General features: G+C 42.9%; 1 protein-coding gene across 1 annotated transcript; it reads left to right on the plus strand.

The window, feature by feature from the left end:
* Positions 1-5,381: 5,381 nt before the first annotated feature.
* IL20RB (interleukin 20 receptor subunit beta) lies at positions 5,382-23,100 on the plus strand. The gene is made up of 8 exons (XM_054516599.1): positions 5,382-5,461; positions 7,658-7,839; positions 13,142-13,268; positions 14,551-14,741; positions 17,679-17,803; positions 21,024-21,174; positions 22,311-22,456; positions 22,975-23,100. The coding sequence occupies exons 1-8, from the start codon at positions 5,382-5,384 to the stop codon at positions 23,098-23,100; spliced, it is 1,128 nt and encodes a 375-aa protein (XP_054372574.1).

Here is a 23,100-nt window from a genome sequence, read left to right on the forward strand (position 1 = left end):
AGGTTTCTCTTATTTCTCCTTCTTTCTTTCTTGGTTTTTATGTCAATGACCTTGGTAGGAAATTCTTTCAGGGGTAAACATGGATCCTGTTATCTGTCATCATGATATTTTCTGAAAAATCTCTTTTGCCAGGATTTCTTCCCCTGGGAAGCTGAGAAGCCTCAGAAAAGAATAAAAACAATAATTATCTGATTGTTGGGGAATGTGGTCTGGAGATTGTTTACCAATAGGTACATCTTTGATTAGTTCCATGTGAATTGTTTTTAATTAATGACCAATCACAGCCAACTGTGTTGGAGTCTGAGGAGTCAGTCACGAGCTTTCATTGTCATTCTTGTTTAACCTTCTGATTTATCCTTTCTCTATAGTTTAGTATAGTTTTAGTATAGGATATAATATGATATGATATGATATGATATGATAATAAATCAGCCTTCTGAGAACACGGAGTCAAATTCTCATCTCTCACCTCGTCCTGGGGATCTCACAACACCACACTTCTCAAACTTCTCTGGCTCACAGAAGTCACTGTAAAACCTCTTTCCACCCAAAGCCACGCTCAGCCCTTCAGCAGAGTGAGCAGCCAATCCTAACAACCCCTACAAGTTGAGTTATTCTGGTTTAAAACAGTTTCCTTCTGATGTAGGGTTTAGAAAAACTTCAGCAGAGTGCCAAGAGTAGAAATGGTTGGCACTGAGTGTGTGCAGCCCAAGGTTTCAATGCCTGAAGGACATTTTGGGACCCACACCTCCCATCTCCTGAGGAAGTTCAGCCTCTCTGAGTTCAGAGATAACTTTGCCCACCCCATAAACACTTGTGGGTGCATTGCCATGTGTTGTGAGGTGTCAGTACAGCTCACTAATCCTACAAAAGCAGCTTCTGGGAAGTTTATTTGAGCCTTGCATGTGAAATGAGGCCTTGAGTGTGAGGGTGAAACAGCAGGGCCGAGGCCTTGACTCGAGCCCTCAGAGCCATGAGACAGCTGGCAGTTCTTTGTGAGAACAGAGCTCTGCAGTAGTGAAAAACAATTTGTTTTCCCTGAGAAAGGTCTCTGACTGTGGAAAACAACCTGCTTTCCCCAAGAAGGAACTCTGACTGTGGAAAACAACCTGCTTTTCCTGAGAAAGAGCTCTGACTATGGAAAATAAACCTACTTTCCCTGAGAAAAGGCTCTGGCTGTAGAAAACAGCCTGCTTTCCCTGAGAGCTCTAGGATTGCAGAAAACAACCTGTTTTCCCTGAGAAAGAACTCTAAAACTGTAGAAAACAACCTGAATTCCCTGAGAAAGAGTTCTAAGACTGTGGAAAACGCCTGCTTTCCCTCTAGAGCTGTGGAAAACAGCCTGCTTTTCCTGAGAAAGGGCTCCAGGACTGTGGAGAAAAACCTGCTTTCCCTGAGAAAGAGTTCTGACTGTGGAAAACAACCTGCTTTCCCTGAGAAAGGGCTCCAGGACTGTGGGGGAAAAAAAAAAAAGCTCTAGGACTGCAGAAAACAGCCTGTTTTCCCTAAGAAAGGGCTCTAGGATTGTGAAATATAGCCTGCTTTCCCTGAGAAAGAACTCTAGGACTGCAGAAAACAACCTGCTTTCCCTCTAGGGCTGTGGAAAACAGCCTGCTTTTCCTGAGAAAGGGCTCCAGGACTGTGATAAACACTAGCCACCTGTCTAAACTGTTTTTACACCATTAGATGGAAAAATGAAAACTATCTCTCACAAACAACTTTTCCTGCACACAGGGGGATTGAGTGACCAATCAATACAGGCTAACTCGTTACTGACCAATTGAGGATAGACAGGGGATGTTCTTTAAAAACCCTATAAAAAGAGACATGTGAAATAAACTGGGATTGATCTTTTTCTTTTTACACCATCCTGCATCCTTCCTTATCGAGCACTACAGTGACATTTGAGCTCCTTTGGGATTTTAAAAATTAGATAAATGAGTGCTTTTTCTGTGTTTTTTCACTCTGATTTCAGGGACTCCATCTATAATAAGAAAGCAGATCAGATTTGGCAATGATCAGATGAGCCTAAAAGGGCTTTTGGCACTGTTTTCAAACAGAATTATTTAGCTTAGCCCATTGACAAGGTCTACATATCTACTGATGTGTAAACTCCAGAGCCCACCCAGTGTCCTGTGCTGGATCTCTAATCCTCATAGAGAAAATGGTTGTTGGAGGAGCACAGGAGAAAATCAGGCATTGAGATAATGTCATTTCCAGCCCAGCAGCAGCAGCCCTTGTACTCATCTTGTCCATATTACAGGCTGCCATTCAGTGGAAGCAGCAAATTAATATCTGCAGAGTTGGAAGCATTGAAAGAGTGGAGATGAGAGAATTGAGGGAGAGTTGGCTGGGTAAAACAAGTCAAATTGCTATTTGTCTAACCATGGGAAAAGGGACATGACTGTCTCCTCCTGAGTCCACTTATTTAACTGAGCACATAATTCCTTGGTACCCAAAAAGCCAATATTTGCAGTTGGTGTCTCAGTTTGAAGAAAGCTCCAGGAGACCTTTCTGCCCAAACCTATAAACTGTGAAAACACAGCACTGCAGCTTTTCCAGCCATGTATTTAACATTCAAAACTCCTGAATTTAAAGAGCTGGTTTAGGGGTCCATTGCCTGTCCCAACCAAACTTCTTCCCTTTAGAGAGTTTTAAAAATGCTTTGTAGATATACAGCCATGAGCTACTGTCAGGTAGCACTGTAATTTCTCTTGGAAGAACCCAGCACTGTGTTTTATTGCAGTACTTCTCCCTCTGGTAATTTATGTTCTTGTGCCAGCTTGTCCCCAGCTCGTGGTGGCACTGATGTCCAGGACAGGGACCCTGGTGTGGCCAGGCCATCTCCCAGCAGCAGGAATCTCACAGCTCATTTCTGCTGATCCCTCAATTCCCTGAACTCTGCATTGCCCAAACACCCAGCTGCAGATCTGAATCACTCCACTCCCAGCTCAGCCAGATTAACCCTTCAGCTGCCTCCCAGCAGCACTGCAGGCACCAATGTCTCCAAAAAGAGACTGATTTGGAACTTGTATAGTACATATTTTCCAAGGAAAGAAAGTGTGGGGTTTTAGATTTATGAAAAAATCAAAAATAATATTCAATTAAGCAAATGTCTCCAGATTCTCAGACATGCAGGAGCAGCACAATCAAAAATCCCCACATTTGCTCCTCCCTTCCCTCATCTCCCTTCTTCCTTTCATTTCTTCTTTCCTTTCCTTTCTACCCCCTCTCTTCCCTTTCCTCCTTCCTATCCTTCCTCTCACTTCCCTTCTCCCTCCATCCCTACCTCTGTCCCTTCCTGCATCCCTCCCAACCTCCCTTTTCCTTCTCCTCTCCATCTTTGGGACAGACTGAGAGGCCTCTGAACACTTCCCAAACCTGGGAATGTTTTCCTCCCATGGTAGAAGGATGTTCTCTGAAACACCTTTCAAGTCCTCTTTTATCTTCTTGCTCTTCATTATCCCAATCTCCTGTTTTACCTACTTTTAGCCAATATTTGTACAGATAACCAAAATGTGGATGTTGTAGTCAGTGACTTTGTTATTGTTAGGAAATGAGAGCAGTTCCCAGACCTGTTTCCAGTCCTGGGAACGGCAGCCACATGCTGCCTCCCAAAATATGGTTTTCCCTTCTCTCCACTCCCACACAGGGGTTTTGCAATGGAGGTAAATCCTGAAGCAAGGGCTCTGCACTAACAGCAAGGTCATGGGGAAGCCTCCAGCAGACAGAACTACTACACACACTGGTCAGGTCTGCAAGGCTTCAGGTCTTCTCCTAACCAGAGATGATTTCTCCCTCAGTGATTTCATCAGATAAAATATTTTCCTATATTTTTCACATTTATGTAGGTTCTTCCACAGACTGGAATCTTAAGCATATCACAATACACATATAAATAAATCAATCATTGAAATGTTTGAACATCCACCAGGATATCTGTGTATAACTGAGGATGTCATAGGGAGTTATATAAATCCCTGCCCAGTTGCTATTCAAATAACTGAAACTTTCCCTTTTCATTTGTCACCTGTGTCTTCTCTTTTCTGTTCCTTCAGTCCATTTTCCTTGGAAATAACCTCATGTGATCAACCCACGCTGAATTAGGTATGGATTCCACAGCAATTCCACATCCTGGCTTGCTGGTGCAACTACTGGCCTGAATAACTTGAAATGCAAGGCAAGAATTGCTAAACAAAGTTAATCAGACAGATGTTTATCTTTAGAAATACATGTTTAGTATCTTTTATCTTTAGAAACTCATGCTGAATAACATTAAAATATTGCACAGGGACATAATTGGGACCATAATCGATAAGGAAAAGTTATAAAATGTTTGTTTCAGTAATTTCAAAACTGGTGTAAAACTGGTACAGTTCTGAAGGTAAAATCGGACAGCTGAAAGAGTCCCTTTTATCTCTATAAAACCATGTATTTTCATACAGCACTTCAGAACAGGGGGAAATATCAGAAGGTGTTTTGCCACTTTTATTGCTGCTGTAATCTAAATAATCACCTCTATTCCAAGCCTGCTGTTCTGCACCCCTCAGCCCTGGATGTGCACTACCTTAGACCTCCACCTTGAGTTTTCTTTACCCACACCACATTAAGGCAGGAAATATAATACATTATTATCACAGTTTTCATTTTGGAACCTTGCTGATAACCCAGGACAGCTGCAATCCTCACTGTTATGGCCGACCCACTCTCCCTCTCATTGCTAATGACTGATTAATTATGAAATGGGCCTGCATTCATCTTCCCCACCCTTGAAAATGAAAGCTCTGACTTGCTCACAGACAGGGAGAAATCTTTGGGAAGCAAAACTTCCAGCTGTGGACTCAATCCCAGTAAATTTCATGCAAACTGTGTGAAAACTCTCTTCTGTGCATCTGTTTGAGTAATAAAGTGAATGGTGAGAGGCACAATTCTGACACATCATACAGGCTTTGAGATTCTTCTCAGCTTATGTCTGAATATTTATCAAGATATTTAATCAAAATTCCTCCTCATGTTTATGGCACCACAAGAACAACCTAGTTAAGATGCAGATATGCCACACAGCTCTAACAGAATAGTTCAAACTTCAGACCTGCCTTATTTATCATTTCTTGGTACAACAAGAGAACAAATTAGTGTTGTTTCCCTGAACAAATTAATGGTTTTTACTTTACTGACAAGTAAATTTTGCCTTTTTTCTGCAAATCTTTCTTTTGCTTCCCACAGAAAACACATTGTCCTATTGTTAATACTGTTAAACACATTCATGTTTTCCTCTTGGACCTCATGATTTTCCCAACAATAACAAAGTCACTCAGCACAACAGCCACCTCTGGGTTATCTGTACAGATCTTGGGTAAAAGGAACAGGAGATTGGGATAATGAAGAGCAAGAAGATAAAAGAGGACTTGAAAGGTGTTTCAGAGAACATCCTTCTACCATGGAAGGAAAACATTCCCAGGTTTGGGAAGTGTTCAGAGGCCTCTCAGTCTGTCCCAAAGATGGAGAGGAGAAGGAAAAGGGAGGTTGGGAGGGATGCAGGAAGGGACAGAGGTAGGGATGGAGGGAGAAGGGAAGTGAGAGGAAGGATAGGAAAGAGGAAAGGGAAGAGAGGGGGTAGAAAGGAAAGGAAAGAAGAAATGAAAGGAAGAAGGGAGATGAGGGAAGGGAGGAGCAAATGTGGGGATTTTTGATTGTGCTGCTCCTGCATGTCTGAGAATCTGGAGACATTTGCTTAATTGAATATTATTTTTGTTTTTTCATAAATCTAAAAACCCACACTTTCTTTCCCTGGAAAATATGTACTATACAAGTCTTGACAGATCCCTTTTGTTCACCACTTAAAACAGAAGTCATGTATCTGAATTAAAAGGTCTTAGACAGGAGACAAAACTTGTAAGAACTAAAAGCCCCTTCTTAGGTGGCAAGTGGTGAGGATGAGGAGGAAGTAGTTTAGAAGGGAGGTTTCTAATATTTGCTTTCATCAGAGCTAAAAGCATTTGGTGGCATTTGGTGGGATTGGCCTTTGCTTACATTACCTGTACAGCCAGACTTTCATTTCATTTAAATGACCTTTTGCAGACCATGAGGAACTTCCCCCTAAACTTTGCCTTTCCCTTGGCTGTCACTGTCCTGTTTTCTGGAAAAATCCTCTTTGCCCAGGATTCTTCTCCTGGGAAGCTGAGAAGCCTCAGAGAAAAAGGAAAACAATATTATCTCATTTGCTTCTCCTGTGTTTCGCTGCTTTGGAATGTGGTTTGGAGATTGTTTATCCAACATGTAGTTGTTTGATTGGTTTCATGTGAATTGTTTTTACTTAATGACCAATCATGGTCAGGCTGTGTCAGACTCTGGAGAGAGTCATGAGATTCATAAGTATCTTGTTAAGCTTTCTGTCTGTATCCTTTCTCTATTCTTTAGTATAGCATAATTAATATAATATAATATAATATAATACCATAAAATAATAAATTAGCCTTCTAAGAACATGGAGTCAGATTCATCATTTCCTTCCTGCCATGGGGGACCCAGAAAATACCACACAGAAAATACTCCACCCTGAAGAAGCCAGCCTGGAGCAGAAAGGGAGCTGCTGCTGCTGCTGCTGCCCTGGAGCCTGGGCTGGTTTGGGCTCTCAGGTCTCAGAGCTGCATCCAGATGAAAATCCTGCCTTCACTCCAGGTGAGGAAAGCAGCACAGTCTGGAAGATGGAAAACCACAGGATACCTGTGCCTGCACCAAATCAGACCTGGAAACACAATTTCCTGCTCAGCACACAGCCAACACAGCCACCAGAAGAGTGCTATTGGAGATAAATTGGAGGACTCAGGTCCCTTCCATCAGTTCCTTGTGCAAGGACACAAAACATGCCATAGGAATATGAGGAAACCTTCCTGGTGCTTGGAAGCATCAGGATTTATCTAGTTTGGGGCTAAATGTGGGAAATGGATTTGTAGAGAAATCTCAAAGCCTGACAGAGGGCTCACACAGTGTGCATCCACATGCAAACTTTGAGATAAGAAATGCTGACTGAGAAATGCCATGGAATAGGACAGATTCTGTTGAGAGAGAAATGGAACTAGAAACAAGTTTCTAAGGATGGTTTTGTAAATAAGACTTGATATCTCTTCGGAGAAATAGAACTATGAAAGATGCATTGTAGTGGGGCCCATGAGGGGTAATTTTAAATTATTGGCATAAAGGCATTTGCAGCATGGTGTGGCTAAAGCTGATAGGCCAAGAAACACTTATACTGTATTGTAATTTATAATGTATTGTAATTAGGAAATGGTTGGCTTCTGATTGTGATGGCATGAATTATAACATCTGTATTGTTTCAGCCTTCCCATGAGACTGAAAATGGAATGAAAGTTTTTAAAACACCTCTGAGTTGCTCCATCTCTGGGTCACAAAAGGGCTTGATCCAACAGCTGAGCAGAGCAGTGAGCACTTACAGCTGCATGGAAAAACCCAACATCTCCTCTTTCCTCCTTACCAGCCTCTGTTGAAGCCATGAAATCTGTCAGGGAGTGAAGCAGAGTTACCCCATCCAGCAGAGAGCTGTACAGACCTGCACAGAGCTGCTGGCAGCAATTACCTGGCACTCCCTGCAGCTGCACCTCCCAAACAATCTCTGTGCCTCTTTGGCACTCTGCAGGAGGAGTGTCACAGCAGCCTCCACTCACTGCCCACCATGGCTGGCTCAGAAAAGGCTCCCTGGCTGCCAGGGGAAACTCCTCAGATGTGGAACAGGGAGTGAACCTGGGGGAAACCTGAGCAAAATGCCACCAGAGCTCATCTGCCTCTTCCTGTGCACTCTGAGCGCTCCAAGTCTCTCAGGTAAATGACTGAAAGATCTTCACTGACCCAGGCAGGAGACAGAGAGGCTGTGAGTGAGTAATAAATTCTCCTGTCCTTTTGTTCAAGATGCCTCAGCAGCACTTAAATTAAATGAGTACAAGGTCAGGCAATCTTGAATTTTAATTCTTTTTCTAAAATGAATATCAGAATAAGCAAATTAAAAAGGCAATCTGTAAATTCTGTTCTGCAGGTCATTTCTGAACTCTAGAGGGAAATTTCAGTTTGAAGGAATTTAAGTAATTCTGTATTTGTCTCTGCTCTTTTGCTGCTCTCAATTCTTCTTTCAATGCTGATCACTCTGAGCATAGGGATGCTCTGCCTGTGGAGGGGATGCAGGGTCAGAGAGGAAGGATACAAAGTGCTAATTAATAGCTCAAATCACTTCTCTGAGGAGAAGTGAATCACTCTTCTCTGAGGAGAAGAATCACTTGTCTGAGAAGACATCTCTGAGGGTCTCCTGCACCCTGGAAGGACGCTGTGCAATTGGTAATCTGCTTCTCCAAGGAAATGCCCCACACCAGACCCATCTCAGAGGAGCTTGGTCTCCATCTCCTGACTGCATTCCAGTGTCTGCAATCTCAGTCCTCCACAAAGCAAACATGGCCAGTGTGCCTGGGTTTTCCCTGGTCCAGGTTTCCTCAATGTGCCATTTTTGGTTGTGTCAACAACGTTCCGGTTGTCTTGTGCTTCATTTTTTTTCTTCTGCCTCAGAAAAAATCATTTTACAGCTGCCTCACTATTTGTAGCTCTTAGATGCTCAGAGAGAATCCAGTGACAGCATCAAGTGGTTTCTGCTGGCAAAGTTTATTCTGTGCAATAGGGAAGATTATGACAACTATATTTTATAGGATGTCAGAGCTAGACAATGGTTTTTTAAAGAAATGTGGAGTTGTTTTTACTGTATTTTTGCTTAAGGCTTGGCTACCTGAGTGCTGTTCCAGGCAGGAGCACTGCTGCCCGTGTGGGTGGTGACTGCCAGCCTCACACTGTGACAGAGAGTAGGAGGGAAGCTGGGATAACTTATACCCTGTCTGCCATCCTCTTGGCCTCGGCCTGAAATACAAAAATTCATATCCCAGGCTCCTTCCTGAGCAGAGAACATTTATTTGGTGGAATATGGATGCTCCAAGCTGCTCCTGTGGCTGTGCAGAGCAGACTCCAGGGCAGCAGGCAGTGTGTTCCTGTCTAGCCCAGGAGTTGGGGTTTGATTCTGGGTTCGGAGGACACAAAAAGCCAAAGGGGATGTACCAGGGTCTTGCTTCTTGCTGTGAGTTTGGTTAATCAGCAGATGAGGGGGGGATGGCCCCAGAGCCTGCAGGTTGGAGTTCTAGCCAAAGAGATTTTTAGCATAATGTATTGTCCTCCTGGAAATTGCTATTTCTAGGACTTAGAGATGTGTGGGTTTCATTTTTAACATTTAGCTAACAAAGAAATGCCTTTCTCTTCTCAGGATGTTATAGACGTTATTTTCTTGTTATCAGTGTTGAGAATTGGGAATTCCCTTGTCAGATTCCCCTGGACTGAAATTTCCCCAAATGGAGAGTCAGACCATGCTCCAAGACACAAAAAGCTGGTGGCATTGTTGGTCTCCAGATTAGCAAAAGAAGATTAAACAATACAATGACTGGAAGTTAAAAAGCCAATGCTTATTACCATAACAGGAAGGATTTTCAGCCTTATATATATATAAGGCCTTTTATATATAAAGATTTAAGGGATATGCCAGGTAAAGCATTCCTGAACACTGTACTGCACCAAGTCTGAGCTTGCTGTTTCTTCTTGTGTTTGTTGAACCCTTGAAAGGAGATAATATTACAAATGTATTAAATTTTTACACTGTTCACATACACTTAGCAGTAAGTAGTGGTGATAGTAGTGATGAAGTAACAGCAAGTAATGAGGAAACATTATATTGTTCTATATTCACAGAGCAATGAGGATATTAAAATCTATCCCTGAGGAATGAAACTTTATCAAGGTTTATTTAAGGTATTTTAGACTGAAATGTAAGACAGACACATGTACTAGACTTGACCATGGTTTGCTTTTTTAATTTTCATTCTCTAATGCAAAGAGAATAAAAATACTAAATTAAAAGGGTCATCCCATTCTAAATGGAAATGTATTCTTTGAGTAACAAATTAAATAGAATATACTGCTGATAGGGTAGGAGACAAAAATGCCATTTACAGAGAAAATATCATTTATTTGGCATGACTGGAGACATTAGGGTGAGAGTCAATACGCTGGCTTGAATTATTGTAGTTTGGCTTTTCCTGTGAGGCTGCTGGTGGATCCAAAACCGGATGGAAATGTGACAGCCCTGGGCTCTCAGCCCTCTGGGTCCTGCCTGTGCTCTCTTTCCAGCTCTCTCCTGCTTTGGATGATTATTGTTTCCTTCTCCCTCAAAATGGACAAACCAGAGCTGATGGATTATTTCAGCATTCAAACACTTCACTGTTTGTACTCAGTGCTGTTTATATAATCTAGAATTGTCTTTCCTCCCACTGTTAAATTTGTGTTTGTTACAATTGCTTTGTGGGCTGTTGCAACAGATGGGTGGGAGAAACCATAAATATAATTTGCTTGGCTACGACACAGAATTATGTCTAGATCAAAAGTACTCTGGAAAAGCATGAACTCTCCTCCAAACTGTAATTTTCAGCATATAATGCCAAACAGAAACTTAAACCACTGAACTGCTTTTATAGAGGCACATATATTGCCATTGGATACAGAGTTTTTCTTAGTGAAAGAAGGAAAGAATTTCTGTATGAACTTTTCATAATTCTGAATTTTCCTAAATTCTGTATGAGCTTTTGTGGTTCAGCTGAAGCGAGGTGGCAGTCACTGTGCCAGTAGAAGACTCACTGGTTTTGACAAGAAAAAAGTGCACTAAGCCAAGCATAGCCAGGAAATGAAGATTGGTCTCAGCAGACAGGAAATAACCCTTGGGCCATTACAAGACTGATAGTCCAATTCAGAACTCTCTGCTTTTAAAATAGGTTTCTAGATAGTTTAATAATATAGGGTTTAGTACTATTGAATGCAAAAAAATTTATATCAAAAATGTCCTAAAGCCATGACTTGAAAAGATAGGAAAACCTTCAGTGCAGTTCACTCTGCTCAGACCTGGAGCTCCATTGTGTCTCTTGAGTCCTGGGGAGAGCCAATGTTTGTTCATGGAATGAAATCTGGTATGGAATTCACACCCTCAGGTATGCCAAATCCCAAAATTAACATGGGAACCAAACACAAGGAAAAGTAACAAGAAATCTGAACGTTGAGAATCACGGAGAACACAAGAGACCAAATGGGTGGTTATGCTTTGCTTTGCCAACCTTGCTCATCCTGTGGTTCTGCTGCAGTGTGAAGGTCATTAAAAACTTTGCTTTTTTCAATTTTTAAAGACTAAAAGTGCCTTGACTACAGTGCTCTGAGTGTATGGAGTCTCAACCTACCAGAACTGCTGATGTGGCAGAGAGTCACCCTTCCGTTTTCTAAAGGACAAGGAAGAAAATTTCTCATCCCAGAGAAATCTGAATTTTATTTCAAAGAGCAGTTGAGCATTGTGTCAACCTGTGCCAAAGAATCATAAGAGAGTTGGCATAACAGTTCCCCACATCATTAGTGATTTTATAAAGATATGATAGAGGAAATTAGACAGCTATTGTTCCAATGTTTTAAAAAAACATTGCTCATGGACTTGTCAGCCTGGTTTGATCCTGGGTAGAACAACTGACAATTTACTGCTTGATTTTCTAAACATGGCTCAGAAGAAAACACTTTTTAGTGGCAGTTAAAGACAAACCTGGTTAAGTGAAATAAATTTAATCAAAAAATAATCTTACAGTAACACATAGTGATAGCACAGTTACCTTGTTTTGGGGAGAGTGTTCACCAGTGGGTTGATAGAAATCAGTCCATCCATTCTTCCCTCCCAGTGGTTCTTTGGGAACCATTCCCTGCTGAGCAGAGAGAATGGGATTTTCCTGGGACTGGAAAGTAGCAGAAGTCTGATAAGTTTACACAGTGTAATGCAGGATGTGTCCATGGGGAATCTTGCCTCCTGTGCTTCAAAGGATCTTATATGAAGATACCCCAGGGTAAAATCAACTACCATCCCATAGTCATGCTGTGGAAACCTCAGAGGGAAGTAATAATTCCAGTTATAGAGCATGGAATAAGCTTATCCTATTAATAAACTTTGATCACAGCATACAGGCCCCTCCATTGTCAGAATCCTGCAATGTTGAAGGAGTGTAGCATTCACATTCTCTGAATAAATCCCTTCACCTAGGATTTTTCTCCTGGGAAGCTGAGAAGCCTCAGAGAAAAGGAAAACAATTCTGATCTCATTTGCTTCTCCTGTGTTGTGCTCATGTGGAATGTGTTTGGAGATTGTTTACCCACAGGTGATTGTTCCATTGCATTCTGCTGGGAGTTGTTTTCACTCTTTGGCCAATCAGGGCCAAGCTGTGTCAGGACTCTGGAGACAGTCACCAGTTTTCATTATTATCTTTTTAGCATTCTGTATGTATCCTTGCTGTAGTTTTAGTATAGTTTAGTATAGCATTCTTTAATATAATACAGTATCATAAAGTAATAAATCAGCCTTCTGAGAACATGGAGTCAGACTCATCATTCCTGCTTTCATCAGGGCATTCCCTGCTAATACAATAAAGGAGCTGTCCCAGAGCTGGGATCTCCCTCAGCAGCAAATCCAGGAGGAAAGGAGCAGCGCATTTGGAACCACAGCCTCCTTGGAACAGTTTATGGAGTGCCCCAGAGCCAAGTCTGTTATTTGGCTCCATTAAACCCAACTGGAGGGCTTGGCCTTTTCCTCCCACCACAAAAACTGTGGTGGGAAAGCTCTGCTGAGGTCACTGTTGGACTGCAGATCTCAGCCTGGGATGGGCAGAATTCATCAGCTTCAGCCAGGCAAGAAATTCTCTCTCCTAAACTAGAACTAAAATTCATCCATCTTTGGAAGTTATTCATTACTTCATGAAGGAGAAATCCTCACTCACACAGAGGTCTTGGTCAAACTGTTTTAGTGATACAATGAAAAACAGAAATAAGGAAAAGGAGCACTTTTAGCTGAGCTGCTCCATCCTTTCTTCTTCTCTGTAAAATACTTCAAACACTGAAGTGACTGTAGTGAAATGAAGCGTGTCCATCTCTGATGAAAAACACAGTTTTGCACTATTCTTCTAAGCTTTTTTTTTTTCCCCCACCAGTAAATTCCTTTTTTTTCCCTTTCTTTTGCTGGGAATTTTAGGAGGAGATGCTTTGTTGCCAGCACCTCAGAGTATCTCCATTCTTTCAACCAACATGAAACACTTCTTAACTTGGAGTCCTGTGATCGTCCAGGGAGCAACTGTGAAATACTCAGTTGAGTTTCAAGGGTAACTACTCGAGTTTTTTTTTTTATTCTTTTTGCCTTTTGAACATTGTTTATCTCAACTTTAGGCTCTAAATTTTTTGGGTGTCTAGTTCATATTCGGTTCACAATCCTAAGAGAAGTTTAGCACTGTTAATGAGAAAGGAAAAATTCCTTTTGCTCCAATTCTAGACCAGTTTGCAAGTTAATAGATGCTGGAGTAATCCAAGGTGTGCATCAATTCCATATAAGAAATCTGCCTCTATCCAAGAATTCAAAAGTTAAGAAGCTTTGCAACATTTTATTTAGAGGAGGAAGGGTAAAACATTGAGCTTTATTTCTTGTAACCATTTTAAACATTTGACACCACAGGAGGTTTCTGGTACATCTTGAGCTCTGACTTTTATTATAATATGGCTTTGGGACTGGGGATTGTGGAAACTCAGGGCACTGGGAATATTTCTTTGTTTGCTCTGGTGTGCCCTGACCCCCAGGGGAGCACTGACTTTGACTTTTATTCATGGAGAAAGTTTCCTAGACTTCAAGATTGACTAGAATCCACAAAAGTGTGCAATAGATTATAGAGAGTAGTATAGGTGTATCACTGGGTGAGAAATTTAGGTTTTGGGATTTTTAGTATGTTGTGGATGGAAGCAAGATGGAGGGCACAGGGTGTTGTCCTGGGTTTCTTCTCCATGCTTCTTCTTCCTTCTTCTCCATGGGTTTGGGTGGCATTTTGTAATTGGGCAGAAAAGTCTGCGTTGCAGCTCTGTGGGATCAGTTATTGGGTTAAAAGGGAACATAATCCAGGTGTCAGTTCTTAATTGGATAGTTTAGTCTTAAAAAGACCTTGGAACAAGAGATTGTTGGCCATTTTGTGCCTTCTACTGAAAAGCTGCCCAACTCACAGTAGTGAGACTGTTTCACTGATAAGAAGTAATAAACACTTGAGTCTGAACATAAATTACTGTCTCAATTAGTGCCTTCAATACAGACCTAGAAAAACCAAGGACTGGTACCCCCACAGGGGATGATCAAGTCAAATGAGTGGGCAGGGCTTGATGCATCAACACTGTGTGGGCAGTCCCCACCTCCCACAGCACCGCGCTGCATTTGGCTCACGAACTTGGGATGATTTTCTCCAGATAAGATCCAAAACACACCCACACTGCTTCCAAACACCTGTGGTGCTCCATCCCCAGTGCATCCCAGTGCAGGTTTTACCTGGAAAGAACCCAGCAGCAGCTTTGGCTGCACAGACAGAGCTCGTGTCAGACTGCTGCCTGTGTGCTTCCTCTCGTCCTCAGGGAATACGAGCGGGAATACGCCAACGGGAGCTGGATCCCCATCTCGGAGTGCTCCCTCACCACAGCCACCATCTGCAACCTCACCGAGGACATCTCAGCCTCTGTGGCCTACAAGCTGCGTGTCAGGGCAGAGCTCGGTGCCACCAAGTCACAGTGGGGCACCACCAAAGGCTTCTTCAACCGCGCCATGAGTGCGTCCTGCTCTTCAATGGCACCTCCTGGGCTGCGTGCTCACAGCTGGGTGTTGGGGTGTGTTCACAGCTGGGTGTGCTCACAGCTGGGTGTGCTCACAGCTGGGTGTTGAGGTGTGCTCACAGCTGGGTGTGCTCACAGCTGGGTGTGCTCAGAGCTGAGTGTTGGGGTGTGCTCACAGCTGGGTGTGCTCACAGCTGGGTGTTGGGGTGTGCTCACAGCTGGGTGTGCTCAGAGCTGGGTGTTGGGGTGTGCTCAGGTGCCTGCTTGTGCCCAGTGCATGGCAGGCAGAGCACAGACATGCACAGAGCACACCCTGTTTCTCAGCTGCTCTCATCCTGGGCTGAGGGGGTTCCCTTCTCAGACAATGTTCTTGGGCATGAGCTCATCCCAAGGCAGAGCCAAATTCATCTGGGATTGAATTTCAAGGGTTTCAAAGATAAGCAAGATGGCTGCAGGGATTTCCTTTCACAGGCCGGTCATTCTTACCCTTAAATTTAAAGATTTCTGTTCAACCAGGCTTGCTGTCATTTAATCCAAGTCAGGTAGTCACCTCTAAGAGGTCCAGAACCTGATCCTAAGGGAGCTTTTACTCAGAAAACAGCCCTGTCATGCTCCATGTGCCTTGTACTGTCCTGAAAACCCCATCCATGGTTCCCTCTTCCCATGGTGCCAGATCTGTGAGGTAACCTCAGAAGAGGAGAGAAAACTAGAACCCACAGCATTAATTTCCTCCTAGCAATGCAGTATGTTTTCTCCATGTCCTTCCACATCCTGCAAAGCCTGAGGTCCAGCTCAACCCAAGGATTACAATGAGCACACTGTTTCCAGGATTTCTCTGGAATAATTTCCTCTGTCCTCTACCATGTAGTCAACAAAAACTGTGGTGGGAAAGCTCTGCTGAGGTCACTGTTGGACTGCAGCTCTCAGCCTGGGATGGGCAGCACTCATCAGCTTCAGCCAGGCAAGAAATTCTCTCTCCTAAACCAGAACTGACCCAATATTAAAAATTCCTCCAACTTTGGAAGTTATTCACTACTTCATGAGAGAGCAATCCTCACTCACACAGAGGTCTTGGTCAAAGCAGCACCATCAGAAGTGCCACCTAAGCTGGTGACTGTGTCTCTTTGTGTGGAAGCATAGTCTAGAGAGTGCTTTAGATAAAAAATCCTTTCCTTTTCCAGCCGCTGTGGAGGTACAGACAGAGGCACAGACCACACTGTCAGGCAGAGACAGGGCAAGGACACCCCTGAGACTGACAGGAACAAAAGCTGCAGCATCTCATGGTTCAGTGAAGTATTTGGCAGCTTGGTCCTGTGTCTTAGGTACCCCAAAACAGCCTTCAGACTGAGCTGTGACAGTTCAGAGGCTAAAGCTTGCACTGGGATTCTGTGTGAATGTGACAGATGTTTAAAAGAGAAAGAAAAGTCCCTGCAAGTTCTTGTCCTTATGCATTTTTCCTGCTCTGCTGTGACGCCTCTTGGGAAGCCTGGCAGTGAGTCTGAGAGGAGCAAAGGGACTCAGACCCAGCCCACAGGTCCTGTCAGGGGCTCACAGGCAGCCAGGGCTCCTCCAGACTGCACAGCCCCAGGGACAAAGCCACAGGGGCAGAAGCACAGCAGGTCATGGAAAACACTTTGAAAAGATCTTCCTAAAGCAAACGATTTAGTCAGTCTTCCTTCTTCATTTCTCATCATTCAAAGAGTTGGTATCCAGTGTGCCAGCACAGAGCTAGATAGAAATGCTCCTGTTTGTTTGACAGCTGCATCTTGCAATGTCCTTTTGTTAATACATTACACAATATTTGCTTTTAACCACCAAATGATAACAGGTTGATTTTGTTTTTTTTAATTTCGAGATGTGGTGCTAAGGAGATTTTCACCTTTTTTTTTTTTCAGCTTTTCATTTAGAAGTACAAAGTAGATTTCCAGATCTCCCATTTGTGGCACACTCATCATGTACATGCTTGGATTTTATGTTTTCATATTGCTCAGTATTAGTGGCAATTCACTGGATGTAAGAGCAAATTCTATTAAGAACATCTCTTCTGTATGGCACTATGCATCACTCTCCCTCCTTTCTTGAAAGCAAAGTTGAAACCCAAAGTTTCAGCTACAGCAGAGGGGTAAAAAATGGCATAGATAAGTGTGAATAATGGCACAGATAAATAGTGCAAACATGATCTCTGTACTGCCTTGAACTTCCCAGTTCATAAATGTACAGTGCAGTTTCATCTCTGCTCGATTGATTCTCATTATTTCACTCATATTCCTCACAGCAGAATCCCAGACAAAACCAAGCTTTGAATATCAAAGTAAGCAGGAAGCAAATCGCCTCAAGATTTACTTGCATACATTTCCAAAACCTGAAGTCACAGCAGATCATCAGCCCAAGTCTGTCTAAAACCATGCAGACACTAAAAGAAAATCAGGATTCATGTGAATTACCCCGAGGCTCATCGTGTGTTTTCCTTCACCTTGGAATAACTGCCAAAGTTCCCATGAACAGCAGTGGTTTTTCAGCTCCTGTTCAGCTGTGTGGCAGAGCTGATCTTGCCCAGGAGCACAAGAGCTGCCCTGATCTGCTGTCCCAGCCTCTGTGGCTGCTTCTGCTGCAGTTCTCGTGGCACCCTCAGGCCAGGCAGCTCCTCCACTGCTGGAGGAGAAAATTCAAAGCCTTTCAAGTTCTGTGCAGCTCAGCTGTTGCCAAATTCCCATTTGCAATGTCAGCCATGGTATTCTCCTCCTCCTGCTGGAAGTCTGCTCCTGTACTTGGACCCACAGGGAGGAAGAGCAGAGAGGTTCCTGCCCTGCTGAAGCTGTTCCTGCAGGTTGATGTTGTTCCAGTGGTGATGGCAGCCTCTCTCCCTCCAGTGTGGGCAGAAGGGGGATCTCAGGGCTGTCTCTGGGTGTTAATGGTGCTCTCTGTGTTGGCAGCTTCCCTGACCCCTCCCCAGCTGAGGGCCGTGGCAGACGGGCACCATTTGCTGGTGGAGCTGGCAGACATGGGACCCTCCTTCCAGTTCCGGGTGCTCTACTGGAGGAAGGGCCTGGAGAGCAGGGTGAGTTTTACCCTCAGGGCTAGGAAATAACTGGGAGTGCCCTGAGGGATGCACACAGAGCCTGTTTGCCAGCCCAGCTCCTGCTGTGGGGCTGCAGGACCTGCCTGGAGTGGGTTGGTGCCACCTCACCCTGCACACACCAGGGGTTGCTGTGGGCTCCTCATGGAGAAGCTTGTCTGTTCTTTCCACATCTCCTGCTCTAGGAAAAGGAGTCCCCTCACACACCTCAACTACTGAGGTATTTTCTGTGGCCCCCATCGAAGGGAGGAAATGATGAATTTGTCTCCATGTTCTTAGAAGGCTAATTTATTACTTTATGATCTATATTATATTAAATACTCTTATATAATTATATATCAATTATATTACTATTAATTATATCACATAATTATATATTAATTATATTATATATAATTATATTAAAGAATGCCATACTACTACTATTCTAAAGAATAGAGAAAGGACACAGACAGAGGGCTAAAAGACAACAATGAAAAACCCATGACTCTCTCCAGAGTCCCAACACAGCCTGACTGTGATGGGTCATTAAGTAAAAATAATTCACCTGTTGGATAAACAATCTCCAGCCACATTCCAAAGCAGCGAAACACAGGAGAAGCAAATGAGATAATTATTGTTTTCCTTTTTCTCTGAGGCTTCTCAGCTTCCCAGGAGAGAAATCCTGGCAAAGGGATTTTTCCAGAACATATGATGGTGACAAGCTATAGCTGGAAACCCCAAGTCAGGAACCAAAGGTGTTTGTGCTGACTTCTCCCTCTGAACTTCATCTGGTTTACTCAGACTGGGATTAAGGTGTCACAATGAGGTGCTGACAAACTTTTCTCAGTTTTCTGAGGCAGAAATTGCAGCATTGGTAGTCCTTGATGGATTTTTGTTCCATTAATTTATCTGTTCTGGCTTTCAATCTCTGTAAACTTCTAGCTTGTACAGCTTCCTGCAATGAGCAATTCTGCACCTTGACTCTTGTGCAGTCTCAACATTGATTTGGGGATGAGAGAGAGAACAATTATTCCCCATTCACTCTCCCTACCACTCCATTAGTTTCATATTCTGTATCTTTTTCCAGGCCAAGGACTGCCATACTCCTCAGTTGTTCCCTCTGGAAGCCCTCACAGCTATTTTTGTCTTTACCAGGGTGGGCAGGGAGAAACCCGGAGAGCCCAAGGTGCAGGAACACTCTGTGTTAGCACCATGAAAGAAAACAAGTCTTCTCACTCCCCTGTCTCTCCAGCAATTGTTAATGTGACCCCCACAGAACTGACAATCCCATGGAACCTGAAACCCAGGTTCCTGTTTCTGAGGGAGTATGCTGTGAAAATGTAGGAGAAAAATTCTCATGAGCATAATTCCACATTTCTCGGGGTTGAATTGCATTTGTTGCTTTATTACCAGATCCTCCTGCTGTTCTTCACAGTTGTCTGTCATCTTTGCTATTGTGAAGTGGGTTTTTAGTACCACCAGCAGGTATCAGTTTTCATTATTCTTCCTGATCACCTCTGCTAATACTGAGTCCCCACCATGGCTTCCTGCCACTCTCAATTAGCAATTTACTCATACAAAAGTCTTTAGCTTATAAAGAGGCATCAGGAGCAGGACTGCCCACTGGGAGATGCAGCTAAATGAGATCAACCTTGTCCATGGGCTTTCTGGCACCTTAAAAACAAGCAGTAGGTTTGCATCTGTTTTTGTTTTATGAATAAAACTAATTAATTTAATTTAATTAGTTATTAAATCTTCTTCATTATATGCTCTTAATGTCCTCGACATTAATTCCAAAAATTTCAGAATACTTTCTACCAACTGGACTGTTGGAAACATTAGTTTTGCTGGTCAATACAAGTCTTGTGCTGGGACTTTTATTTTTTCAATTATTTTTACATTTAACATGTCTCATTTGATGTTTTTGCAAGAGATCACCCCAGGTAGTCATAGACCTGATTTTTTCCTTAAAATCTTTTCAAACTAATGGCCCTCCAGATCATGTTTCTGGGGAGAAGGCTATTTTAATGGTAGGAAGGACTTGCCCTGCCAGAAGAGCCCTCCTGGCTCATAGGAGTTTTCCATATGTGTGGAGCTGGAGGCTGATCAGGCCTTCTGTGAGAACAGGTTTGCATCTACAGCACAGCAAGAGGAGCAGCTGGGGAGCTGTTAGCCATCCCCTCATGGCTGGGGACACTGGAAACAGCAAATTCATTTTGCTAGCAAGGAATGCAGACCTATTTATGGCAGTAAAATAATGTCCTGCTGGTCACACACAGTTTCGATTTGCTGCAGTGTGTCTCAGTTGCACACACCAAACTCACTGGCCCCTCACTAACTGGTCCATCCCCTCTCTGAGCTCCCTGGCACAGCTCTCACACCCCTGTCCCAGCACAGTGATGGTTTTGGCATCCATCACCATCACACCCAGAAAAAGCTCAGATCAGTGGAGACCTCAGACATCCCGCTCCTAGCAGGGTGCCAGGCTCTGCTCTAGGGTTGTGGCCCAGCATCATCATTAATCTCTGGCTTACAGCTCCTTCCTTCAGCCCCTCCTGCCGTTTTGAGGTGTGTGGGCTCATCCTGCACCCCACTGTGCTTTGCTGGCTGCTTTCATCCTCCTTTTGTCCTGCTCACACAGGCTCAGACATCCCCTGCTGCTCCCTCCTTTCCTTGCTGGACAAGCATCATGGTGATGCCTGATCACTTTTTACATTTTCCCTTTTCTATATCTCAGTATCCTTTACACAGATTTTTGGAGCTCTGTAGACAATTATTGCATTCCTAGCTGCTTTTCCCACCATATTCCAAAGCCCCTATCCTACCTTGTTTCTCCCTGGGAAGCAAGGCTGAAAAGCAGCTCTTGGAGACTCATTTTCACCAATAAACTTCAGTTCCACCTGAGGAGGGAGGATTTAGAAGGGGCCTGAACTTGGAGGGGGGGGGGGGGGGAGGGGTTTCATCACCACTTTTGCTCAGTTTTGGTGCTTTTGTCAATGATGCTAAATTACTAAACTTACAAATCAGTATTCAGCGGGGGGGTGGGCTTTGTGGACATTGGAGGCCTCCAATAAAGATCAACCTTTGTGTTACCTGCTGCACTAATATTATCTCAGAAGGGTGTGTTGTTTCATTTCCACGTTCTTTGAGTCTCCAATGGCAGGGCTGCTCTCTGAGGTGAGATCCCTGCCCTGATGTTTGTGTTGTGGGGCTGTGGCAGGTGCAGCAGAAGGTGCTGAAGGAGGTGAGCTCCGTGGTTCACCTGGACACCATGGAGGCAGGAGCTGAGTACTGTGTGAAGGCTCAGACTCACGTCCAGGCCATCAACAGGAGCAGCAGCTTCAGCCCCACGCAGTGTGTGAGGGCTCAGGGTAAGAGCCAGCCCTCCCTCCTGCCCCCTGCTCTGCCCAAAGCTTGTGGGAAATGAATTTGTAGAGAATTTTTCAAGTTAGCTTCTGAAATAGTTGGCTTCTGATTGTGATGGCATTAATTATAAAATCTGTGTTGTCTCACCCTTCACAGAAAACTAAAAAAATAGAAAAAATATAATAAAATAAATAGCAATGATTAAAATATTTAAAATTTTTAAATAATTAAAATATTCAAATTAAACAATATTTTTAAATTTAAAATTATAAATAAATTATATTATGATAATAATGTAATATTTCTATACTTATAATATTATATTGTTATAATATATTATTGTAATAATAGTATATTATTATATTATAATAGTTATTATAGATATTAGATTATTATATAATATCATAGTATACTATGACATTATAATATTATATATTATTATATATAGTATTATAATATTATATTAACTATATATTATAATATATAGTTATAATACTATATATTATGATATATATTATAATATATATCATTATCATATATTATAATATATAATATGATATATATTATAATATTATGATATATATTATAATACTATATATTATGATATATAGTATTATAATAATATTATATTATTTTATTGTAATCATTTATTATTATTTAATATGTTATTGTAAATAATATTATATTTTATATTATAATAATATTATAATAAAGTATGATTATTATAATGATATTATAATAGAATAATTTAAATGAATAAAAATAAATAGGAAATAAAAAATTAAAAATTATAATATAATTTAGAAAATAAATAATAATAATAAAAATAGAATACAAGTTTTTAAAATACCTCTCAGTTACCCCATCTCTAAGTCAAAAAAACCTTAATCCAATAAATGCTCTTCCTTTTTTTTTTCCACCCCAATCTTCTGCCTGGTTTGCAAACGTGCTGTGTTTGTTCCTTGGCAGAGGTACAGCAGGAAGGGTCGGGGTGCAGCCCCCCAGCCTGGCACTGGCGTTGCCTGGGGAGGGATGTGCCCAGGGTGGGTGGCAGAGCAGGCACACAGGGCTCAGGCTGGCTGCAGTGAGTGCCTGCTTCCTGCAGGGTCTCTGAGAAGCTTTGCTGCTCTCTCATTTGCAGGTGACACATCCATGTGGCTGGTTACTGCCCTCATCTCCTCCTCTGGCTTTGCTGTGGCAGTTTTTACCCTGCCTCTCCTTACCTGGAAAATAAGTAAAATCTTCCAATATTCCTGCTGCCCTGCTGCTGTCCTGCCAGACACACTGGTAACTTTTTTTTTTTTTTTTACTGTGTTTGTTTTATTGGTTTTTAGCATGGTGGGTATTCACAGGAGCATGGGGCAGTGAGAAAAGCCAATTGCCAGGAAGCTTTGCCCTTTGCAGTTTGAGGAGCTGAGCTGCAGGGATCCAGCAGCCCTGAACTGCATTTGGCCCCAAGCCCTGGGCAGGGAAGATGCTCCTGGTGCTTTTGGGGAAAGGGCTTGGGAGGCAGGGACTGCCCCTGCCTGAGCAGCTGCTCCCTGAACCCACCAGCTGTGCCACTGTCAGCACTGCTCCACGTCCCCTGCTACCCCTCTGAGCTTCTCAGCAGCTTGCCAAGGAGAAATCAACCAACAGCTCCTGGGGAAAATGTGAAAATGTCCAGTTCAAGTGAGAATGCAGCTTAGCAGCTTGTGTGGCTGTGGGCTCTCTGGGCAGCTGTGGCAGAAAGGATGAGAGGAACACTTTGTGAGGAAAAGGACAAGCAGCCTGAGGGTGTTTGAGGGAGTGCATTTGTTTTCCAGGAGGAATCAGAGCCCCCCACCCAGGTGATCCTGCGGGGCAGTGAAGAAGCTGAGCAATGTGACCTGATGGTGGTTGTGATGCCCTCAGAAGAAGTTCTGCAGCTGTGGATTCAAAAAGCTCTTTAG

This window comes from Molothrus ater, chromosome 16, assembly GCF_012460135.2.
Source record: "Molothrus ater isolate BHLD 08-10-18 breed brown headed cowbird chromosome 16, BPBGC_Mater_1.1, whole genome shotgun sequence".
NCBI classification, from domain to species: Eukaryota; Metazoa; Chordata; class Aves; order Passeriformes; family Icteridae; genus Molothrus; species Molothrus ater.

What these genes read in the sequence shown, in the direction of transcription:
- IL20RB (XM_054516599.1), top strand. Translation starts at nt 5,382, where the DNA reads ATGAAGAGCAAGAAGATAAAAGAGGACTTGAAAGGTGTTTCAGAGAAC. An exon ending in GAGCGCTCCAAGTCTCTCAG is followed by an intron (nt 7,840 to 13,141) that starts GTAAATGACTGA and finishes TGGGAATTTTAG; the next exon opens with GAGGAGATGCTTTGTTGCCA. An exon ending in GCAGTGTGTGAGGGCTCAGG is followed by an intron (nt 21,175 to 22,310) that starts GTAAGAGCCAGC and finishes TCTCATTTGCAG; the next exon opens with GTGACACATCCATGTGGCTG.